Genomic DNA, 23300 nt, shown 5'->3' with positions numbered 1-23300 from the left:
GGTCAAACATATATGTAGTCCATTCAGTAATCCATGTCACCTGCGTCATAAACAAAATCTTAATCTTCTTAGCACCACTTGCACCATCCCACTAACCCGGGGTTAAGCGGTTAACCCAGTGTCAAATTGTACTGGTAACCATGGTAACTCCAGGTTAAACCGGCTAACCCTGGGATAGCGGAATGGTGCAAGTGGCTCTTAGTCAAACACCTTTACGCTTCCCATGAATTTTACGCTAGCGACTGCGTCAACTCAAACGCGGTGTATCTCGCTTGCACCAATGTCACTACGAGGGAGATGCATTGTGAGTTAGTTTACGCAGTCGCTAGTGAATATGTTATCTTATTTGATATAATATTAATCGTGTAGTCTCGATTGAATACTCGTACTTGAATAGGTACCGGCCAATCAAAATGGCGTGATAGTTTCGTAATAGTAGTTGGAATCCAATTGACGTTCCACTCGACTGGTTACTGCGGGTGATTAATGTTTCCCTTTAATCGATTTTTAAGTTTATATTCATTTAATAGTAGTTGTAAATTTCAAAGAATGTTAATTGGTTAGCTTTAAATTATGAATGATATGCATTGAGAGTAGAAGAAGGCGCTTAAATAAATATCCGTTCAGAATTGAAATGCAGCGCTGGCTGTTCAAGTGTGCGCCACGCATGCTGTCAAAATATTATCAAAATGGCGCTTAGATGTTGTTCTCGTTAGCTGTTCTAGTAGTACATCATTATTATATGTGACTTTCCATAAAAGAAGGGTCCAACGTATCAATGATCTGCAATAAGGACGTTTCTATCAGAATTCCTGTTGAAATTTCAGATGGAAACGTCCTTATAGCGCTTGAAAAGCTATAGACCCTTCTGTGGAAGCCACATATTACCGGGAATGCGAAGGAATGGAGCCGGAATAAAGGCTTAGCGATCCATATTACGGTCGATAATAACTTGTACTACGTTGATAAGTTGTGACGTCTTGTCGCTATACTGACATTGTTATCGGTAGCTATATATGATCCGGATGTTACTGATATTGAAGTCTTTCGGTCCTTGTTCGTTTATATATTATATCGTTTATGTATTACGTTGCATACAATATATTAACATGAGAATATGCTCGATAATTTTCTTGAATCTTAGACTTATATCGGCCGGGATATGGACCGTGATTACCTTTTCTTAAGTTACATCATTTTTATACTGTCAGAAACGAATTACTCACACCTTTTTTCCACTGAGTTTTTAGCGCTTAAAATGTGATTTAACCCATGTTATATTACTTTAACAGTTACACGCTTAACACATGTTTATAACACAACAACTTCTACTTAACAGATCAAGTGTTAAATTAATCACAACATTCACAACGCGTAACACTTATGACCGCGAATGTGCGTTATGTAACCGGACTTACAAGTATAAGGGCGTAAGTGTATAGTTTTCCCGCTATGATATTGTGTTGGTGTGTACAACAGTCGTGGTATCTAGGCTACGACACCTGGCTGTTCGCATTGGGTGCGCGAGCGCTGGTTACCCGAGATCTTTACCTATGGATGGCGGCCAAAATAATTAAGAAAAGCTTTAAATATACCATAACGTCGTATTATTAATATTTTTGGGTGAAAGATTAGTCGAGCTCTTTGGCAATGTAACGTATTCCCTTCATGCGCTGACATTTTTAAAGGAAAAAATGGAGTGTTGTTTACATGAACTGAAATAAATATAAGTATACTAGGTACTTTTGTTTATTAACATAACTGTCGAAGTGTCGATGTACCTAATACCTAAAGAAGATTTCATTTTTTTACGAATTTACACAAAAGTAATGCAATAAACCAATATTTGCCTTAAATCGCCGGATTTCGAAGTCATTTATTTACAAACTAGTGAGGTCACCTTTGAGTATTGGGTACTGCTTTTTAAGCCGTTGCACTTTGTATCCAATAGAATAACAACATTGGAACCCGTTCAGCCGACGCTGCCGATTGGTTAGCTGCTAGTATAATTAAAAATAATAACTGTCACGCTATGAGATATACTTTATCGGTCAAGGCATGTTTCGGAATTTGAGATTATTATGCGTATTTTTTGCCATGCGATAAATATTCGACGTACCAATGATTTTCTGTTTCGTGCTCGACATTCGCTATTATATCTATATATATTATATTATACTAGATTGAAATCACGTTCTAAAGGTAAGTATATCATACAGTCGAACCTCGATAACATGCACAAATCTTGAGGATTAAGTTTAAATAATTATGCATAACAGGTTTGTGTCTCGAAGAAGTATCGAATAGTATTAAATAATTTAGAGTCATAAGATAACAACAACATACATAATTAAATATCCTACGCGATCAGTTACAAATTAATTCTTCTGACATGTTCAAATACTTAGCAGGTAGCCAGCAATAGTTAAATCAATCATTGATTACACACACCTATCAAATTACTCAATAAGTAGGCTAATTCCGATTATCTACGAGTCGCAGCCCTCACCCACTGATATACTTTCGCATTGATAATCATTTACAAAGCAATCATTATCAGTGTCGATTAATGCAATGATTATACACCTATCAACTCATTATCTGTTATTTTGATAATATTGACATTTATCATTAAACCGCATAAATTGCTTGAAATTAAATCACCTACGATACTTTTGTTTTAAACTTTTCTTATCTATCGGATATTACTAAAACTCTGCTGTCTGTCTGTCTACACCGTGAGCTAGTTGTATCATTAAAAGAACTTTCAGGGCCGTTTTTTCAATTGTTTCGGTTCAGTAGTATGTGCATATAATGTAAATAATCCAATTTTTTGTTCCATTAAAGTAAACTGTTTACGCGATTGGCATTAATTGGTATTCAATCAAAAGTTCAGGTGTAAAAACTATCCTTACATTGAAAGCGCGCTGTTTAAAGGCACTTCATACAACAACACCGCACAAATTACTCAGTACAGTACTATACCACACAAAGCTTCACAAAACCTTGCTGATCAAAACAGGGAACAGTATAAAAGCCGTGGTGAGTAGAAACAAGAGGGGTAATTAAAAAAGTCCGTGTATCGGACAGGGGTGATTAAAAGCAAGCGGTGTGAAGAGCGTGTTCATGAAGTGTTGATTTTCCTTGTGCTAAAAATTTACTTTGCTTATTTAAAGTTATTGGGCGAAGGCAAGTGTGCTTTTTTATATTTAAAACTTACAATATAACTACCATCGCGAAACAGAATAAACATTCAATTTCATAAACAATGCCTCCTAAGTAACTTCGAATAGGTACTGGTAATTATTTGCCACATAAAATCATCATGATTGGCCTTTGCGTCTGTTGCAGACGATTGATGGTGTAACACCGGAGAGACACCGTTTGTGGTGGCTGAATAGACCGATGCGAGACAAACATAAAATACCACTATAACATAATTATAAACAAACACCAGTTATCAACAAAACAATAAAGCATCTAATCCACCTGCAGTGAAACCGGCGCGGAATGGCAAGAATGTCATTTTTGCCTTCCCCACGCTCCCATGGTGTGTGCCCGTGGCACAGTTGCCCGCTTTCGCGAGAACACCGCAGGCGCGGTTTGGACCAATACCGACTTGGGATTGGATGGGCTGTCGAATGCGTTTGTAATTCTAATGACAATTCTAATCGAAAAGCTGTATTCGGTCCGCTCATAGAATAATTTATTTGACTTATGCAATTGAAGTTAAGAATCAATTCATTTGAAAGATACGAATCTTGGTGGTCACGGAATTGCAAGAGTATTGAACACATCCATTACAATATTACAGTATTAATGGCAAAAATCATGGTGGATTAACATTTATTAAACCATTAGACAATTTTTTTTATGCATTAAGATGAAAAATCATACGTCACATTTTTGCAATTTTCAAATTTGTAAGTGTTTTTACTTCTAAATAAATAAACAAAAACCTATTAACCTATACTGATTTTAGTATAGGTTAATAATAGGAGGATGTTCTGCCGGTCCTATTCGTGCAGCCATATATAGGTAATCCCTTCACCCGTGCACTCCATATAAGAACTAAGTAACTGTGTCTCACCGTATTATCAAAATGTAACTGCCCACCCTGGCCCATATACTGTGCACGACACAGCAAAGTGGCTGTTTATGGGCAGGCCTTGGCCCATCGTGACAATGTGCGAACACATTGTAGAAAAAAATAGTTAAATAGCAACGCCAGGACTATTACAAACTTAAATATCATCGCTACTTATTTCGAAAATATTTCGTGTCTCATACAAAATATTCACAGTTGAAGCCAAGCAAAGTAAAATCAGTTAATCTGCATCAGTTTTCTTTAGCTTGTCTGTATAAGATTTTCTAATTTCTCTCTTCTATACAAAGTGGCGACATCCTATTGCGTATAAATTAAAATCAATAATAATTTATTTAGGGAATCATCAAGTCAATGCACGAAATCGTCATATGTTTAATGCGGTATGCATCCCTGCTTGGAAGTCAATGCTTGTTAGATAAATCCAATTTGAAAGTTGTGAGATAAAACTTTGTTTGCAAACTGACAGTACCACGAGTATGTATTCTCTCGCAAACTTTATTTTAGTCAGTATTTACTTTTAGAATAGTGAGCCAAATATAGCGCTTGGTATTTGGCTCGTATTGTGCCTTCCGAATCGACTTGAATGAAACTTTTGGCAGAACGCTAAATGGGCGTAGTTTTCAGCGCTATTTAATTGAAAATAGAGAAACTTTTAGCGGTTATGAGACAGCGGTGTTTGATTGCGTCATTGTTCAACGGAGGCGAAATTAAATCGGTTCGTGCATTTAAATTTTTAGTGAATTGCCGTTTGTCGTCATAACATGACGAATTAGCATAGCATGACAACAATTCCAAAGGTTTTACAAATAACCTTCTCTGTAACCTAAAATACTGTTAAGATCTGATCCTATAAATGAATATCGGACCCTCCTTGAAGTAAGTCCCAAAAATGTGTCCACACAAAAATTATTCTTAAAATATGTCAATGCCAACATGCCTATAAATACATGAATCGGAAGCACCTCTTTTGGTAATCTTCCGCGTTTTTTTTTATTCGTGACGATCACAAAACATGTACGAACATGTACAGACAACAACAGCAAGAACAGAAGAGAACAATAAGTGTGCTATAAAGCCAGCGCTGGTCTTCCGTAGGGCCCATTGGGTGATGCCACGACAGATAACACAAAAATATACATATTAAAACATTGCAAAAAATACACAGAAGAAATTTAATAATTAAGAAACCAGAAATACAAGAAAACTAATTAAGAAAAGAAACAAAACAAAGTTTTAAAAGATGGAAAATAAATTTTCATTTAAAACCAACGGGTCTCAGTAGGTAATCAATACGCGTATAGCACGTTCGTTTACCAGCGGTATACTATCACGTGCGCGGGTAAATGAAGTGCGGTGTGAAAATGATTGGGAACCAATGACGTGTCCAATTTGTAATGTAACAGTATCGAGGGCTGTTACGCTCTGCTTCCACTGCGTTTCGTATTTTATTACTTATTACCTATTTGTTTCATCCAAGGTCTTTGCTGTTAATTATACCGTATACAATGAGGTTATTTAGTGTTTATTGGTAGGTAATCATTAACATCATGGTATGTACTCGTACAATAGATAATATATTTTAGCACAGATGCTATGTGCGGTAAGAATAAATCGATGAGTACAAATGACAAACAATATGGTTTTGCTAGAAGATACGACCGCCGATGCGGATTTTAAAGTCTGATATTATGATTTTCAGGTTTTGTCTCGATGACCTACAGACTAAGTTTAATATTAGTATATGTACTTAAAATACGACACTTCTTAACTAAAAGGTAGTTGCACAGCTGCGTATTTCGACATATTTACGCTCAGGATAATCTTTTTTATCTGTGCTTAGCGGTCCCGCCGTAATCTAGTTTATCCAGGCGATTAATTAGAGTCATTAACGAAAAGCCAAGGGTAGATAAGGGGTGTCAGGCTGGTGCTGAAATCTGAAATAATAACATTTTATGTGAAGAAGAGTCAAAAATATTTTACACGATTTAATTTGTTCAACCATAAGACTAATTTTGCGAGTCACGCCACGAAAATTATTATAGCTAGTACGCAAGATTAGTTAAATAATCTTTGTACAACGTAATAATGCGTTTGTATAACTTTCCTGTTTTATTCATCACCGGTATTCAATAAGTAGTAGTAGTAGTAGTAGTAAAACACTTTATTGTACAAAAAAAAACAAAACAAAACATAAAGAAACAAACATAAACAAAGTATTATAAGGACAAAACGTAAACTTCTTCTGTGCAAAGACTGCCCGTATTCCTTGATCTTAAGTGCAGAAAGAATTTCCTTCCATTTCTTGAGCAACTACGTTGCACTAGAAAATTGCAAAATTCACTGTGATGCACCTGTTTACATGGAAGCAATTTAGAAAAATCAGCTTCTGCAACTTTTGTGAGTGGTTCAACCCGAATATGCAATAATATAGGTTCCTATTTAGATATGCATACGAGCTTACAACATACAAAACTTTAAATTCGTAATGTCTTAAATATATTCAAGAAGTTTTAATATCGCATTAATAGTAAAACAGTTATTTTATGCCACTAAAACAGGTTTAATTTCCCTCTACTTCAATTTATGACCGAGATACAGTGACACCGCGTATAAACAGATGAAAATATAACAAGTTTTTCCAACCAAGGTCGCCCTCTTTAGCGCCGCTTTAAATAGATTTGAGTTCAGGGAGTGTTGACAATTTGGTGCCGTGACCAGGACGTTCGTAACTTTTATAAACTAATCAAGTAATCACCTGATGGAAGACAAAAATACTTAGAAATATAATATTTTGCTTCGCACTCGCCGCGGGGAACTAAATGAATTCATTCATTCATTCATTTATTCCTTTATAAAACATAGTTTTACATGTCAATTACATTATTTCATATTTACAACTATTTACATCTATATTACATAACATAACACATCACTTATATATTTAATATTAGGTACAAGGTAGGTATGTTACATTTTCAAATTATAAATGTTGGGTAGGTACATAAAGTTAAATTGTGGTGTGAACCAGTTTAAGAGTGCACGCCGTTGAAAAATTCGTCAACAGAGTAGTACGCTTCAGACATAAGTTTAGCCTTAAGTTTATTCACGAAACCTTTATTACTAGTGGCACTTTTAATGTCTAAGGTTATGTGGTTATATATCTTAGGACCTATTCAGTGGAGACACTTTTTAGACTTGCCTAGACGAGTACTCGGTGGACGCAGTTCGCCTCGTCGCCTAGTGTTATAGTTGTGCGAGTCGCCGCGCGTTGGGAATTGTTCAAGGTTACCTCTCACATACTTGGCTACGTCGAGAATATACAAGCTCGGGAGGGTGAGGATTTTGGCATCCTTGAACAATTCACGAGCGGGGTGATCCCAGGAGACGCCACGCATGCAACGAACTGCCCGCTTTTGGAGTCTGAATATTCGGTCGCGGTTGGCTGAAGTTGCCCACAGTTCTATGCCGTAGGTTAGTAAGGCGTGGAAGTAGCCAAAATAGGCTTTCCTCACGTTCGTAGGATGTAGACTAGGGCGCAGTCTGCTGAGCGCGAAACAGGCAGAAGACAAACGGTCGCAGAGTGAGTCAGTATGGGGATTCCATGTTAATCCAGAATCTATTATGAGACCTAGGTATTTTACTTCGTCCACCTGGGGAACAGGTTCGTTATTGCAATAAATATTTAGGTTGTGTTCTTTTTTCCCACGTAAGCAAAACTGTACGATATTTGTTTTTTCTACGTTCAGTATCATTCCATTCACTGAGAACCATGATGCGACGTCGTTCATTACCTTGGTAAGTTTAGATCTAAGTTCCTGTTGATTAAAGGCTGAGACGATCACACAACCGTCATCGGCGAACATGACAAATTCTGCATCATCGGTGGCGGTTGTGAAATCGTTCATAAGTATTAAGAACAGGTTGTTGCCCATATTTTCGATCGAATCGTTCGTTCGTTCGAATCGTTTTGTAACGAAAGCGCTACACGATTGAACACTGGTTTCCGTGGCTGAGGTACAGAATTATCCTTAAACTTACGGTAAACCTACTAATTTCTTACTTTACATGATGACTTGTAAATGAACAGATAATTTCTTCTTCTTAATAATGAGTGCAAATTTTTTTCTCCTCTTTGCAATCTATCCTTAGACTACCAATACCACATTCAGGGGGATAAAGACGATCGTACTTGTAAGTAAACTGCATTTCCTCTCCCTTTTCCCGGGAGCGGCCCCCTCATCATTTATATTTAGAACGATGTGACATCTTTAACGTTTACACGTCAACCCATATTTACACACATCGGAACCCTGAAAGAAGTGGTTTATTAATATCTCACATTGACCTAGAAAGCGTCCGGCAGACGGCGAGGTAGGAAATTGAATGCCGGCACCTGCCCGCTTGCATAACCATACTCGGGGTCCTATTGCGAACTTTGAACTTGAACTATTATATAATCATGCTCAAAGCATTGCAATGTGAAAATTAAATTCTGCATCGAATTTCGAATGCAGTCGGCATGTTTTTGAAATGAGAAGTTTTTGTGAAACTATGGAGATATAAATTTTCTTGTGCATTGACGTCTTCTTGGGACGACGACTTCTTCTATTATATTATAAAAGCTGGCGCTTTAAGATGGCGTATTTTTTGCCACTTAAACACACCACTATACATTTAAAAGGATATTTGGTTATTTTAAAATACACGTAAAAGTACCTTTCAATTAGTAAAGTTGAAAATAAGAATTCGCTTGTATTAACGAGAAGTAGTAAAGCAATGAGCGCCTAGTCTTACAAACCTAAATAATCATCAAAGACATCTATTTATCTCGAAGATTGACAAAAGCAACACAAATGGACCCTCTTTATTCTTCTCAAATACCATTCAAGATGTTTCATTCGCCACCGTACCCACTCGCTTAGCGGCTGCCAATAAAATGTGACAAAGGCGGGAGGTGTTGCGATACGCGACGTATTGTGAGCTGATTGGATCTCATTTAGGAGCGCTACGTATCGTATATGTAGATCAGTAGGGATACCTGGCTCCAATTTCACCACGGCTACAATTGTCAGTGACATATGTTGAGCGACAATTGTCAAGCGACAGGTGACATATTACAATTTTATAAAATATTTTCTATAGAAATACTTAGAAACATGACAGGCAGTTTGCTACAATTGTATGTATTACAATTATGTTGTGAAACAAGAATTATTTTTTTAGTCGACATATTTGTAGAATTGTCGGTGAATCTTGACAGGAAATGAGTTATATGTCGGAATTTCGTTACAATTGTAGTGTTTCTTGTGACAATTGTCATAAACTTAGCAAGAGAAATATCTATTTTTTTCCGATATAATAATGTTTTTTTCAATAATTCAATGATAGTGGCAAACAGAAATACGGCCCGCCCAATGGTAAGCGGTAACCGTAGCCCATGGATGCCTGTGACGTCAGCAACAGTGATGTTTTACAATTGTCGCACCTGTCACCCTGGTGAAATTGGGGCCTGGCCTTTATACGGCTGAACAAGACCTTATTGCCTACTCTTTCAAGGTAAAAACAAAACAACATTTTTTGCTTTCAAATAAGGGCACTTTTGTTTAGGCGTCCTCGCTTATCGAACTGATAATATGCAAGTTGCAAAATTTCCATAGAATTAAAAAAAGTTCTCGTGAATATCAGGCAAGCTTCTTAAGCAATTGGAAATTTCGTTACCCATACAAAAATGTGAAAAGCCATTGCTTCGAGGTCGTGCAGTTTAGATGAACATGTATAGCCTCTAAAGGGACTGATGTAGCACATTAATACCTAATGAAAAAGTCCATTTGAGGCTTCGTATTCTTCCCAACCTTTCAACATGGGCTCAATTCAGTCGCCAGTGGAGTGGGTCCCGCTAAGTGGTTGTCGATAAAGTGTGACAAAGGCATAGAGGTACAATAATATAGAGATGACACGGGGGAGGGGCCAAACGAGCGAACGAGATGCACTTATGGAAATTTCAGTAGGAGTAGCAGAGAAAGCGGTATAATTGCTTGTCTTTGTCACAGTCTCACTTTTTGTTTGTTCCCCACCAAAAATTTAGTGTGGTTTATGGTGGGCAACAAATAACCCGACCGAATTACGTAGATTGTTTTTGGTATGTTGTCAGGAATGTTAAAACGTGTTTTTAATATTGTCGCTTTGCGTATAGCTCGTCTATGTAATACTAGGTCTATGGACTAAGGTGTTGCGATACGCCAGCTTTGTGGGCTTATTGAATCTCATTTAGACGTGCTTCGAATAGATCGGTAGGGCTGCCCTTTGGTTATACATTCGCATTACGAAAATAATTACAAATTATGTGCTGAGTTAGCCAAGTCCGAAAATACATAGTGTAAAAGTAGCAAGCTAAGTATTAGTTAATTTTTACGCATTAAATTATGGACACATGTGACTTTGTGGTCGAAATTCGTATACTTAAGTTTTTTGATAAAATAAAGTATGTACGTGCGAGCAGTTCTCAGGTCTAATACTACGTCATCATTCTCTAATTAATTATATGATATATGACGTTTCACGGAAAAAGGTACCTTATGGCGGCTGGCGCTTACGTAATATAGCGCCGCAATAATATTGGAGCGGCGTTAATAATAGCGTAAGCGCCAACCACCATAAGATAATTTTACCCGTGGGACGTCACATATATTAATAAAATATAGTATTTTCGAAACCCTTTTCCTCAAAATATAATCCTGAAAACAAGCAGCAATAAATAGCCTAGGTGTGATCGAACATGCTTTTCGCGATGATAGAGATAATCAATCAGGCCAACTGAAATAATATCAGGGTTGCCAACTTGCACATTCGTATCCCTTAACTTTCTCAATCGATCATATACAGGGTTACTTTTTTACCGGTACAATAAATTTTACCACATCATTGGTATCGATAATAGATCACATTGCACAAATAAAAAAAATATTTTTTTTAATTCGCATCAATTAATTTATCCTTCACCAATTTAGTAACTTCTGGTTGCACTAATTACAAGGTGTCAACGGTATGAAATCGCGCGCGATGACGTAAACAAACAGTTGCCAGTTCGTGCGTTTGCTAATTGATGCGTAAGGCATCCACATTTTCTAGTACTTTAGCGGATAAGTTCGGGCATTGCTATTTTTGTTTTTTTGTTCCCAAATAGTAGTAACAAAGAATGCTGGTATTTTTTATTTTTGGCAACAATTACGTATGTTGATTTATTGTACTGGTAAAAAAGTAACCCTGTATATTGCATTTTGTTGAAAACGTGTTAGTTTACTGTGAGCATCTTGTACACGATGTCCGACAGATATCCGATTTCACCTTCTTTTCATAAAAATTAATAGTTTTGGTTTAATATGTTTTAGTTTTTTTAATAAAAATTTAATAAATGGAAATATCTGGCCGTCCTTTAAAATCGGAAGACATGTCGATAAGATTAGTAGCGATAGAGTGTGACTGGACGTGCTCAAGTTGAGTTGAAAAGCACCATGAAAATTGTCTTCCAAGAGCCCCGTCTCTATTGCAAAATCTTATATTTATAAGAGAGACGCAATATTTTCGAAAGATAGAAGCAAGAAACAAAACAATTTATCGCGTGCGCGTGTGATGTTTTTAAATACACCTCCAACATTTCAACGTTCCATCAATAATAGTAGTCAAAGTAGGTACTTATAAACGAAGTCGGGATGTATTTTAAATTAATTAGGTATAGCTATACCTTAGCGAGGGGAGAGGCCTTCACTATCACTTTAATTTACGCACTTTAGTAAATTAAAGTGATAGTGAGCAATCCGTTAAATGTCACTCAAAATATAATGAAAAAGCTGTGTGACAGCCCTAGGAGTGCTGAGTCGGCATTCTTGATGGATGAGGCTTCAAGCCGGCTGGCAGCTAGGGTGCGCACAAAGGCCCGTGTACTTTAAATATCATAATATACGTGCGTATGTAACGCGTCTACGGATTGATGTATGATTAAGTCTGGATTAGTGATAGCGTAATGCGAAGTCCTGTTGTTGGTCATAGACATGTTTCTGGTTATTACAATTTGCAAATTCTCTTTTTGTCTAGTATTAAAGACGATATGAAGATATCTACATTATCTAAGGCAAAGAGAGGCGTTGCGGATGTCTCGATTGTCAATGCGAACAATACTTTCAAGGGAGCGTTTAGCGAAATTATTCTCAAAAGCGTAAAGAAGCTTATGTTTCTTTGTATTAGGCAATTGCCTGCCATTGCTGAATTGTTAGCCAATTATGTACTTACTTAGCTGATCATTATATTGTAATGGCTTCCAGTATGTCTACTATTATGAATTATACATTTCAAAATATAGAATATCCTCCTGAGTCCCTGAGGCCTTTAGGATTTAATCCAAATCGAATTTTGAATTAAAATGTAAGAAGATTCCAAATTCAATACTGCAATAATGACTTAGGGGAACAGCAGGCGAATATGCAAATTTACCGCAATCAGAGTTGTATAAGTATTATAGATGTTTGGCCGGATACCGGATATCCGGCCTGCCCATTGGCCGAATATCCGTTATCCGGCCGACAAATTATCGGCCGGCGGAACTATACCTACATTTCAGTATTTCAGATGCGCATTGTGCAGGTTTTGATATTTAATTTAATTTTAATTTGACCTGTTTCCTAGTGAACATTCGCGCGGACTCATTTCTAGGTTCAAAATGAGTGCGCGTGCAAGTCAGTGAAATGTTTAAATTGTTTTATAATAATAAACGAGTAGGTGCGATTATGAATTTATGACAGTGACTGTTTCTTAAATCCAATTTTGTTTACTCCGAAATCAAGCAATGTTACTATCCGGTATCCGGCCGGATAGTAGGTTACGAACCGCAATCCGGCTGGATATTAAAATAATGGCCGGATAGGCCGGATACCGGCTAGTAACCGAATATCCGGTGCATCTCTAATAAGTATAGGTACAAATCCGTAGGCACGTGTAAGGTACTCTGTACCCTCATATACTCGTAGTTATGAGCCATTGTTTCATTCGTAACAATACGATACTCCGATGTCATCGAGACGACTTACGATATTGCAGCAGTTATCGAACATGGCCGTGACTGTCATTTATGCCACCAAAGTGTTATTGATTGTAGAAGAGGTGTAATGTCTAAACAAATCACTGCACCATATAGGGTAACTGGCCACCCCAATCGAAAAATGAATTACATTGACCTATAAATATAATTCATTTTAGTATAAGGTGGCCAGTTACTAAAAGTGCCCAGTTACTGGCGAATTACCCTATTGAGGTAAATAAATTATCAGTCTACGTTTGATTGACAACCTTCTTGCATAATTTTCGAGACCGTATTTACACCCGGCCGCGAAATCGCATAGCTATTTAAGAATTCATTCATAGTATTTCCATGAAATTTTGTAGCTCGGTGGCTCTGTGTACAATAATTGTACATTCAGCTTTCAAAATCGAGGCATGTATTTTTCTTAGACTTTACCACTTCTACCATTAATAACTCTGCTGTCACGTATTATATTTATGATAATAAATTATTTGTATATGTAAAAAAAAAAAGAAATAGAAGGTTGTACGGATAACTTTACCGTTACTTGTGAGTGTCGTTAAAAGTAGGTATTGTTAAGAGACAACTCGCCAAGACTAATGAAATGAAACAAGTTTGCAATATTTTTCTTAGAACATTATTTTTTTGCTTGTTTGTAGACAAACAGTTTGAAAATAGAAAAAGGACGATTATTTATGTTGACGGGCATTTTCACTTAACTGTGTACTATTGACGGCCGGTTAGTACTCGTCAGCTCGTCTCGAAACTGACGGTTAACGTCACACTTCATACATTTTGTCAGGAATGTGACGATTAGACGTTACTGAAACACGAGTTAAGCCGCACTTTAAAGTATACAAGTTAAAATGAAAATGCCCTATCAACACGACTTTATGAATAAGTTGTTATGGGTGAATAAAGAAGTCCTTGAACAAACTAGGGCCTAGTACTGGCCGCCTTCCAATAACTGGCCAAGTGGCCACCTTATACTAATAGACGGTTTACCTATTCCGATATTGTTTAGGCAAATAAAAAGAAAAGTACTAAAATTAAAACGTGGAACTTAACCAATCTATTTTTTTAAAGTAAGATCCTACGCCACAAAAATTATGAGTTTTCTAATGCCAAATAAGATCGCACTAATGCAACATCGTTTTGTTTTCGCAGCGTAATTTACTGGTAAGTGTGTGAATATGTGATGTCGCTACAGTATTATAAGTACTTAGGTATCATACCTATCTACTGTTCCCTAGTCCCAGTAATGAACCTCGAGTTCTTTGTTATATGCTAATACATAGGTTGTAATGTAACTAGCAGATCGTGTCCTAAAATAAATATATTTTTTAAATGAGTGCATTTTAATCTTATGCATGGGGTCGATTGGCGTAAAATTATCCCTTTTCATTTACTTAAATGTACATGCTGGTATGCTATGTAGGTATAAATTATAATGTAGTTGCTAGTTTGATTTAGATAAATAATCCCCTAATTTACGGAAAATCTTGAAAGAATGAAGCATTAAGTGAGGTTGTGATTAGTTGACGCTTTGTAAAGTTTATTAAAAATAAGAAGTAAGTTATGATGCTTAATGTTGCACCCATTTGCAAGCAACATAGTGGATAATAGATGAATCGCTCTAATTCGCCTACTAGTAAAGAAATATCTAATCGACATTGGCAAGCCGTATAAACAGCATCTTAACACAATCCTAAAAAACTGAATAATTATCCACAAAAGCAATACTTCATACATTACATTACAATACCAAATTCTGATAAAATTGCACACCGAACCATGGATCCATTTTAATAACCACTTTAAATTAGCTCATTTTTATGTTAATTTATATCAAAATGGCATCCAATTAGTGCTCAGTGAGGGGTGGCCGCAGACAGAGTGTCTGGCTCCTCCACTTCATTTACCACAACCCCCTATTGCATTATAAACCTTAAGTCTAAGGGGTTAAGGTATAATTGAATTGGTTGTAGGCCGACGCCGCTGGGTCTCGTGATTTCCTTCAGTTTATCACCTGACTTTACGTTGTTACGTTTACGGAAATTGTCGCAGCGGCGCACAGCGGAGGAATTTAATGGGAAGACGGGGGAATCATTTGATTCAACGCAAATAATATTGTAAAAGTCGGCATGAAATGGTTGAAGACGTGAAGTCGTTGTGATGGTAACTTGAAAGCGGAGTAATTTTCAAAATTGCAAGTATTTATACATAAAACGAGAAGCACTTCATTATTTAGTAACACTTAAGCTGCTGCACCGTATACCGAGGCATCTGGCTTTCGTTTCTAAAGTAGAAAGTGCTTCTACAGTAGATACTTGCCAGTTTCAAAATTATCCCGCTGTCAAAGTTACGTCAAGAGACTTGCTTCCTCTTGTATAACTATTATTTAATATAATGTCGACAGCCAATAACTTAAAAGTTTTCCATGTGATGAAATCAGCCATATTGGAAAATTTTCCGCCGGCATCACATCATCGGTAATCACATAAGCAATGCAGTTTAATTTACCAAAAAACGGTCCACTGCATATAGACTGCAAACAAAATTTTGGCTTAAAATAAATTAAACCCAATCGCATTATCAATTGAAGACTTATTTCCTGGCCCAGATTTCGGTGCGATCTGTAATCTGTAAATCAAGAACCGCCGGGAGTTGGATGTGGTCCAGTTTCGACTGACACACTTTTGAGTTTCGGCCATTGAGTGCACTGTTTCATTGTGTTATGATAAACTTGCAAGTTTGCGAGCTACGGTTTTATGTCTTTGACTCTTTGTTTTGCGTAAACAATGAGTGAGTTAGGAGTTAATCGGTCATGTAGATATGCTAGTGTTTTGTGTATTCTTGTTATTTTTCTGGCTAAGTTGATATCTTTACGTGAAAAGTTCATCAAAAATCATTTTTTTGGCTATTTGTTAGCGAAAACTGTACTGGGGCCGTAGCTAACATGAAAATCTTTTATCGACAAATATTTCCATTGTCATTTTTGGGCGTTTTCTAAAATAAATACATATTGAAAACCCGATTCTCACAGATCCTGGTGTTTTTGGGTTCTTTCAACTCAGAATCACTAGCATAAGGACTGTATCGTTTATTATAAATACAAATAAAACCTGGTCTAACTGTTGACGTGTGTATTATTTTGTATTACTATGTTCTTAAGGTATACTCTGGGGGTATTTTTAAGCCATATCTGATATAAGAAGGTTTTACATTTATTTTATTTTAGGGACTTTATGATGATTTTAATACCGTCTAGCAATTGTAATTTGGACAAGCCTATCGAGCTTAATTTGAGACTATTTCACCGATTCCTTGGTACGATTTAAAGAAACAAAAGGTTAATATGCTGCCAAAATATGTCATCTAAGTGTCCTTTTCATGATTGCTCAATTGAACATCCACAGAATAAATGTGGTGATTTTTTATCTTTACATGAAAACGACTTTTTATGCAACATTTTGGATGCCCGTCAATTTCTGACGCCAGCGAAATGAGGGAAACAGCTAAAAGAATCTACCGAAATCCAAAGCCTAACGGACATTCATGGCGTTGAACCATGGCTAGAACAGGTCGATAGAAACGCTCCATGATGGTTATATTGTATACCAAAGTCGGGGTTGTCGTAAGTAACATGCCATATTCTCTAAAAGGCCACCAAGCACAGATCCAAAACTTTTTTTCCAACTAAAAGAAATGATTAGACTATGCCCAGATGTTTCGCTTTACGAATCATATGTAATTGCTGTTTACATAGTACGATTTTTTTTGTGTAATATCTCGTCTTGTTCGCAAACCGTAAATTTTCTTGTAGTATTTGTCCAAAATCGTTGTAGTTACTCGGGAGGATTGGGTAAATATTGTCCAAACCATATGCTTTACGTGATCTCCCAGGACGAAATGTTACTTATTATTAAAGCACTAATTAAACTATATGTGTAATTTTTTAATAAAAATATAATACCAGAAAAAACGGCTAAGTAAAGTTGTATTTATAATAAACGATACAGTCCTTATTCAATCCTGATGATAAAAAAAATTGTCCCAAAAATTTGTATGAAAATTGTGAAACATTTTCTCATAATAAAACGTGACGTAATGGAATGGTCATTTTGGGACATCTTTTTTTAATGGTAGGATGGAGATTGCTGTCGATTCTGAGTAGAATGAGCCCAAGAATGTCCAGATTTGAAAGAATCAGATTTTCGATATTTATTTTAGAAAACGCCCTTTTAACGATATTCATTTGGCTAGATCGTCTAAACTTTATCGCCAATATATATGTACCATCCTTTCCCGAAGAAGCGCTATGTAACCTAACAAATACTTATTTATTGGTTCTTAACTTTTTCTCCCTAGCTAATCGTATCCCTTTTCTATGTTACAGGTTAAGAAAATGGCTGAGCGCGTGTCCAAATGCCGCGAGGAAGTGTCCAAGTCCCGAGAGAAATACCAAGCGGCTCTCGCCGAGATCACCGCCTATAATCCTCGCTACATCGAGGACATGAGCGGTGTCTTCGAGAGGTGTCAACAGATGGAAGCCCAGCGGCTGACCTTCTTCAAGGACGTGCTGTTCAGCTTCCACAAGTGCCTCAACATCAGTCAGGAGCCCACGTGAGTACTCTCCTCATTGAGTCCCTGACTATGGGCCAGATTCGGATTTTGAAAGAGACATCTATTAGATATCTTTTAGACATCACCAAGATACGATAACGATATGTTTAAGATCTAACCTGTCAAATTTGACATTTGCGCGATTCTGGAGATACCCTTGAACGATTTCCACAGGATATGTCTTAGAGATCCAATTCACATCTAATAGATATCTTACTCTATCTAACGTAAAAGTGACATTGGTTGCCCGAATTGCGCTGCAAAAGAGAATTAGTTGATATCTAAACTATAACGTATCTAGAATGGATCTAGTACGTGTCGTCTCTTGTGAATATCTTGAAGTTCGAATACGGCAGTATCAGTATGTCCTGCCGTTTCCTCCATTGCTTAATGTCTATCTAAGGCTGTGTGAATTATGTTAAACCATCTTATTGGATTGCGAGCAGGTCGGTTTTACCAGGGATCAGCTGTTCCAAGATATCCATTTTCTGGCAACAGTTGGTTGATGAACCGATCAACGTGGACACATCCACTGTCCAAAAGAGTCATAACATTAATTAGCTATCTCTATCTGAGTTTGTTGAATCTGGCATTTAGCAATCCACATTGATGAGCAAGAACCGAAGTGTTGTCTCTCTTCATAATCATTTGCTGGCTTACTACTGTGATCTTCCCAATGTTTCTTCTAAGTTTTATTGTTTTATTGGAGTCTGAGATATATGAATATATAAGGAGAAATCCAATAGTGTTTCGGCCTTTCTTTCTTTTTCCATAAAACAGTGGAAGGTTTTGTTATTTACTTATTCGCCGTCGTTTCCAGATTACCCCAAATCTACGAGGAGTTCCACCACACGATAAACAACGCAGACCACCAGAAGGACCTGAAGTGGTGGGCCAACAACCACGGCGTCAATATGGCCATGGCGTGGCCTCAGTTTGAGGTATTGTCTCACCCTTCCTTGTGTCATGTGCCAAGGTACCTTCATACTTATAAAAGTCGGATATGATTACTATCAATTGTAAATTGTAATTGTATAAACACGACCCTAGTGTTTATTATCCTTTCCTTTGAGAACATTTTTGACAAATTGTTTGGAAAATTGATGATATTTTTGACTTTCTGTTAGAGCTGTCTCTGATTACTACAAAACAATATCACCAATATCACCAAATTTTACAATCTTCGTCAAAAATGAGGCGATCTAAACATCCGTTTCTTAAGTTTTTGATCAGTTTCCATTACATCAAAATCGTATTGCTGCAACGCGTACCAGCCAGCAGTAGGGATATATTACGCGGCAATACGGTAAACAATTGAAAGAGATTTCCAATGGCTGTTAATACTTTTAAACGTATACATATGTGAATTATTCAGGCAAAAGGCATTACCGGTTCTCCAGAAGAACATTTTCTAGAATCTTCATATATAGACAACCAACGAATTTTGACGATAACGAGTATTTTCCCTCGCGTTATCCCGGCATTTCGCCACGGCTCATGAGAGCCTGGGGTCCGCTTGACAACTACGACGACACCGAGTAACGACACATTAAAATCTAGGTACTAAAGTTTCTAATTGAACATTGATGGTATCATATCCGACATCCACGCAAAGCAATATTTACGCAACTATAATGTATGCATCGTATTAACCGAATGCTTTCCTTTGATCTAGACGTTTACCTACCTAGGCCTAGTATGAGATCAGCATGACACTACGTACTTTAAAAATTTCAAACTCCCAGTAGTTCTAACGCTTGTATCTGTAGTTACTTGTATCTAGTTAATACCATCCAATGCCGTTGGCCAATATTTGCTGAGCATATTTGTACGTGATACCGCACCGATATAAGAACTAGGCAAACTTTAGACGGCCCTCGCATTCTTTACTTCTATCTCATTCATATTTGAACTTATTATCAGATAAAAGGTTTTACCTTTTTTTTTACAATGTAAACCTAATCTAAAATTCTGTACCTCAAGGTTTAGGCTAATGTTTTGAATAACGTGTTATGTATGAATTTAATTCAACCCTTTAAATATTCAGTAGGGATGATAAATTCATAGGCGAGATTAGTCTAGCGACCCAACTTATTCCCTGGGGATTACTCTAAACGGAATCATTAGGAACTAGCCAACCTTAAATTGGATTATTATAATCGTGAAATGGTCCGACTTCTGCGTCATTGTGTCCAGGTTGAGACTTCGGAAATAATCTAAAGAAACCCAGTTGTACGGCGTATTTTTAATAGGACATGTTATAGACTAATAATCTACTACAGTAGTACCTATGCAAAAATTTGTAAATTATTAGTCTTTCGATACAGTCGTCAAATAATGTATTCTCGCAGTATCCAGGCAGACCCTAAAGAAGTGTGTGTGACCACGCACTTTAGTGAGAATCGGCAGTACTCGTCAGCCGCACACAGTATTCATGATTACTGGCGTGATAGGAAGAACAGTAAGCCACGACGCTGTAGCAATTCCTACCCATTCAAGTATATTTTATCTCGAATTTTGAACGCGAGTCGAAAAACTGTTCGAAGATAGGTCACCGGCAACCGGACTCATAAAGACTTCTTATACTGTGGTGATATGGTAGGAAGAACCGTCAGCCACGCCGCTATTCCAATACCTCCCCGAAGCCGCCTCGGCGATGCTGACCCGCGCCGTGACCGCCACCACGAGCGCGGCCGCGTCCGCCTGGCGCTGGACGCGCGGCCTGCGCCGCCTGCGCGCGCGCCTGCCGTTCTGCGGCGGCGGCGGCGGCGGGGACGACCGGGTCGCGCCCGACTGCTGGGTCTACGGCAACGCCGCGATGGTACGCCGTCACGGTGTAGGGCCCCGAGTTTCTGTGATCGATCGAGATGTCATCTACCCAAATAGATGATGGGGACATTATTGACTTTAGTTTTTTTTTTGTTTTGGATGAGACGTGTCCTCGAGTAGTATTATCCTCAGAAATTTACTCGCATTTGGAGATACTCTCAAAAGGGTGTCCGTTTGTTTTAAAGTGACGCGCAAATATTATTTCGCTCCTCGCTCTGTAAACTCTTTGGAACGCATCACTAACGTCGACCGTCAGATTTCTTTAACTATTGTATGACGATCGGCTTTGACCGTACGCTATACGGAGGGTGCGTTTTATGGCCCTCGGTTATGTTTTTAAAAGTTCTCTAGCTGCCAGGTATGTTATTACGAAAGACATCTCGATCGAACTAAGAATTGGACCTCTGGGCGGTTGGCTGGTTAGCACCAAGACTTGCACTATTGATGCGGGTTAGGAGAGACATCAAATCATTGCACTTAGGCACTTTTAATTGGTGTTTCTATTTCAAAAACATTGTCAATTATCGTATTATTAGGTATGTATATCGATGACGACCAAGTATTCCGGATGGCGATTATTAATTTTCCGATATTTAGTTAACGGGTTACGGCCACTGCTGTTCATTTTTGACTTCAACAAAAGAGATCCAACTTGTATCATATGAGTTGTTTAAAAAAAAGTTATTATTATAATATCAAGGAGATTTTTAGGTGACTCTAAAGAGTTGCTGATTGAAGACCTCTTTAACACTACATATTATGTTTTATTGTTAAAGATTGCAAACGTAGGTAATTCAATAGCACACAGGATTCTCAAAACCAGCTAACCGCCTAGTACAAGCACAAAAACCGGGTTAACACGACAGTTTTGACTGAGTTCACGATGGTTTCGGTGACACGCGGCATACACCGTGAGGGTTGCAGGACGACAGTATTGACGAATAGAGACGCAAAGATCACAGCACGCTCACTCATCCTCACCGTTGCGGGTCTGGTTGACTTACAGCCGATTCAACCACTGGCATTAGCAAAGAATCATTGATTGTACGGGTTATTCGCGAACGGTCTAGAAAGCAAAATGACTAGTGTAACATTTTGCCTATATCGCTCTTGGTCTACATCGCGAACGGTCCAGAACGCAAAATGCCTACATCATTTTCCGTTGTTTTATCTTTACGTTAGCGATGTCGACGAAGCCCCGCTTGCGCGGGGCTCCTATTCTGTGCGGTTTGGCCTTCGGCCATTTGAAGATAACTAACGAACCTAACCTACCTGTGTGATATAAAAAAGTGGTCATTTTGCGTTCTAGACCGTTCGCGATGTAGACTAAAAGCGATATAGGCAAAATATTACACTAGTAATTTTGCGTTCTAGACTGTCCGCGACTATACCTTGTACATGGTGTGTCAAGTCTGAGAAAAAAATCAGATCCCGAATTTGAGAGATGGATAAGATAGCGCTATGTTTTGTGGTAAGCATTGTCAACAGTAACATTTTGATAGCCAGAGTTACCGCATAACATATGGAGTCGTCCATCTACATTCGCTGTCAAATTAATCTGGACGGACGAATTTGTCTGAGACTTTACACGTGTAATACAATTAATGAATCCTTTTTAGTAACGAAATATTGACTCAGACTATTTAGAATGAGCTAATAGCAATACAGATGTAGTGCATAATTATTTTCCATCGTATTTTCACGGAAACGTAGGAACGTGTCTTGCTATTTCAGTCAGTTTCGGTACAAAAGTACTGAAGAGAGCTTCCGAGAAAATGCGGTGGAAAACTATTGTGCACTACATCTGTAGTTTAGTTGATATTTCGTACAGTCAGCCAAGAAAGTGGTCTACTATACCACTTTTCGACTCTATCAATCGGATATCAGTCGATAAGTGGTAGACCACTTTCTTGGCTGACTGTACGTAATGGCAGTAGTTGAATCTTTTGTAAATCTACTGGTATTCGGTAAGCACGCATAGCAGCGCTTACAATCAAACGAAACGACTGTGGAAGACGAAAACCAGTACAAAATAATAAAACAACATACATGCCCGTCTTTTAATGTCATAACACGTACGATTATTACAAGTAATTAAATTAGTAGGTCAGAGCAAACAACTAACAGGGAAAACATCCAATGTAAGGTTTTTAGTAGGACACAATTAATCGATAGGACATGATTCTCCCCTAAGACAATTTCGATGACGATTATAGAACGCAATTTAGTTGGAACAAACTAGGCTTAGAAATATCAACAATAATGATACACAGACAGCACAGCACTGCCAGCTATTCCGTACGGTCATGTTCAGTGTCAGCAACTGATTTTATTACTCAACCACTATTTTAACATAGATGTTTTTTAGATTTTACTACTTTTTGTGGTATTATTTTGTTCTGATCTGGAAGATTATTCAAATACCCCAGTTATTGCTCAACTCAGGCAAAACTCTGTATATTTATATAGTTCCTGTGTGACTATAAAAAATCTGCGATTCATCTCGCCTGTGTTTTGAATAACCCTTCAATTGGACTGTAACTTTCCTGTTTCTTCAGTAACTTGCATGTTTCCAGTGACCGGAGCTTGTTAGTTAACATGCTTTGAGTGGACGTGTTATCTTTTTATTAATCGTTTTATTTTTAATGTTTTCTTTTGATTTCG

The 23300-nt window shown here is 37.5% G+C and overlaps 2 protein-coding genes across 7 annotated transcripts in view; one reads left to right on the top strand and one right to left on the bottom strand.

Annotated features, from left to right (window-relative positions):
• The window catches only part of LOC134670921 (uncharacterized), a 236359-nt gene that overhangs the window by 177698 nt on the left and 35361 nt on the right, over window positions 1-23300 (bottom strand). The gene's annotated exons all lie outside the window — the stretch shown is intronic.
• LOC134670911 (protein kinase C and casein kinase substrate in neurons protein 1) overlaps window positions 1-23300 on the top strand; it is a 172339-nt gene that overhangs the window by 138254 nt on the left and 10785 nt on the right. For 5 of the 6 annotated variants that reach the window (XR_010099141.1, XR_010099140.1, XM_063528734.1 and 2 more), the window contains 2 exons: window positions 17581-17807; window positions 18628-18748. Coding sequence is in view for 4 of the 6 variants with exons in the window: in XM_063528734.1 (XP_063384804.1) it covers window positions 17581-17807; window positions 18628-18748 (348 nt within the window). In the remaining 2 variants the exon portion in view is untranslated. Of the gene's footprint in view, window positions 1-17580; window positions 17808-18627; window positions 18749-20409; window positions 20713-23300 lie in introns of those variants that run through there. The other variant, XM_063528735.1, reaches the window with a different exon arrangement.

This window comes from Cydia fagiglandana, chromosome 14, assembly GCF_963556715.1.
Source record: "Cydia fagiglandana chromosome 14, ilCydFagi1.1, whole genome shotgun sequence".
Lineage (NCBI taxonomy): Eukaryota > Metazoa > Arthropoda > Insecta > Lepidoptera > Tortricidae > Cydia > Cydia fagiglandana.
The sequence above is the reverse complement of the archived record's forward strand: the minus strand, read 5'-3'. Positions and strand labels throughout refer to the sequence as shown.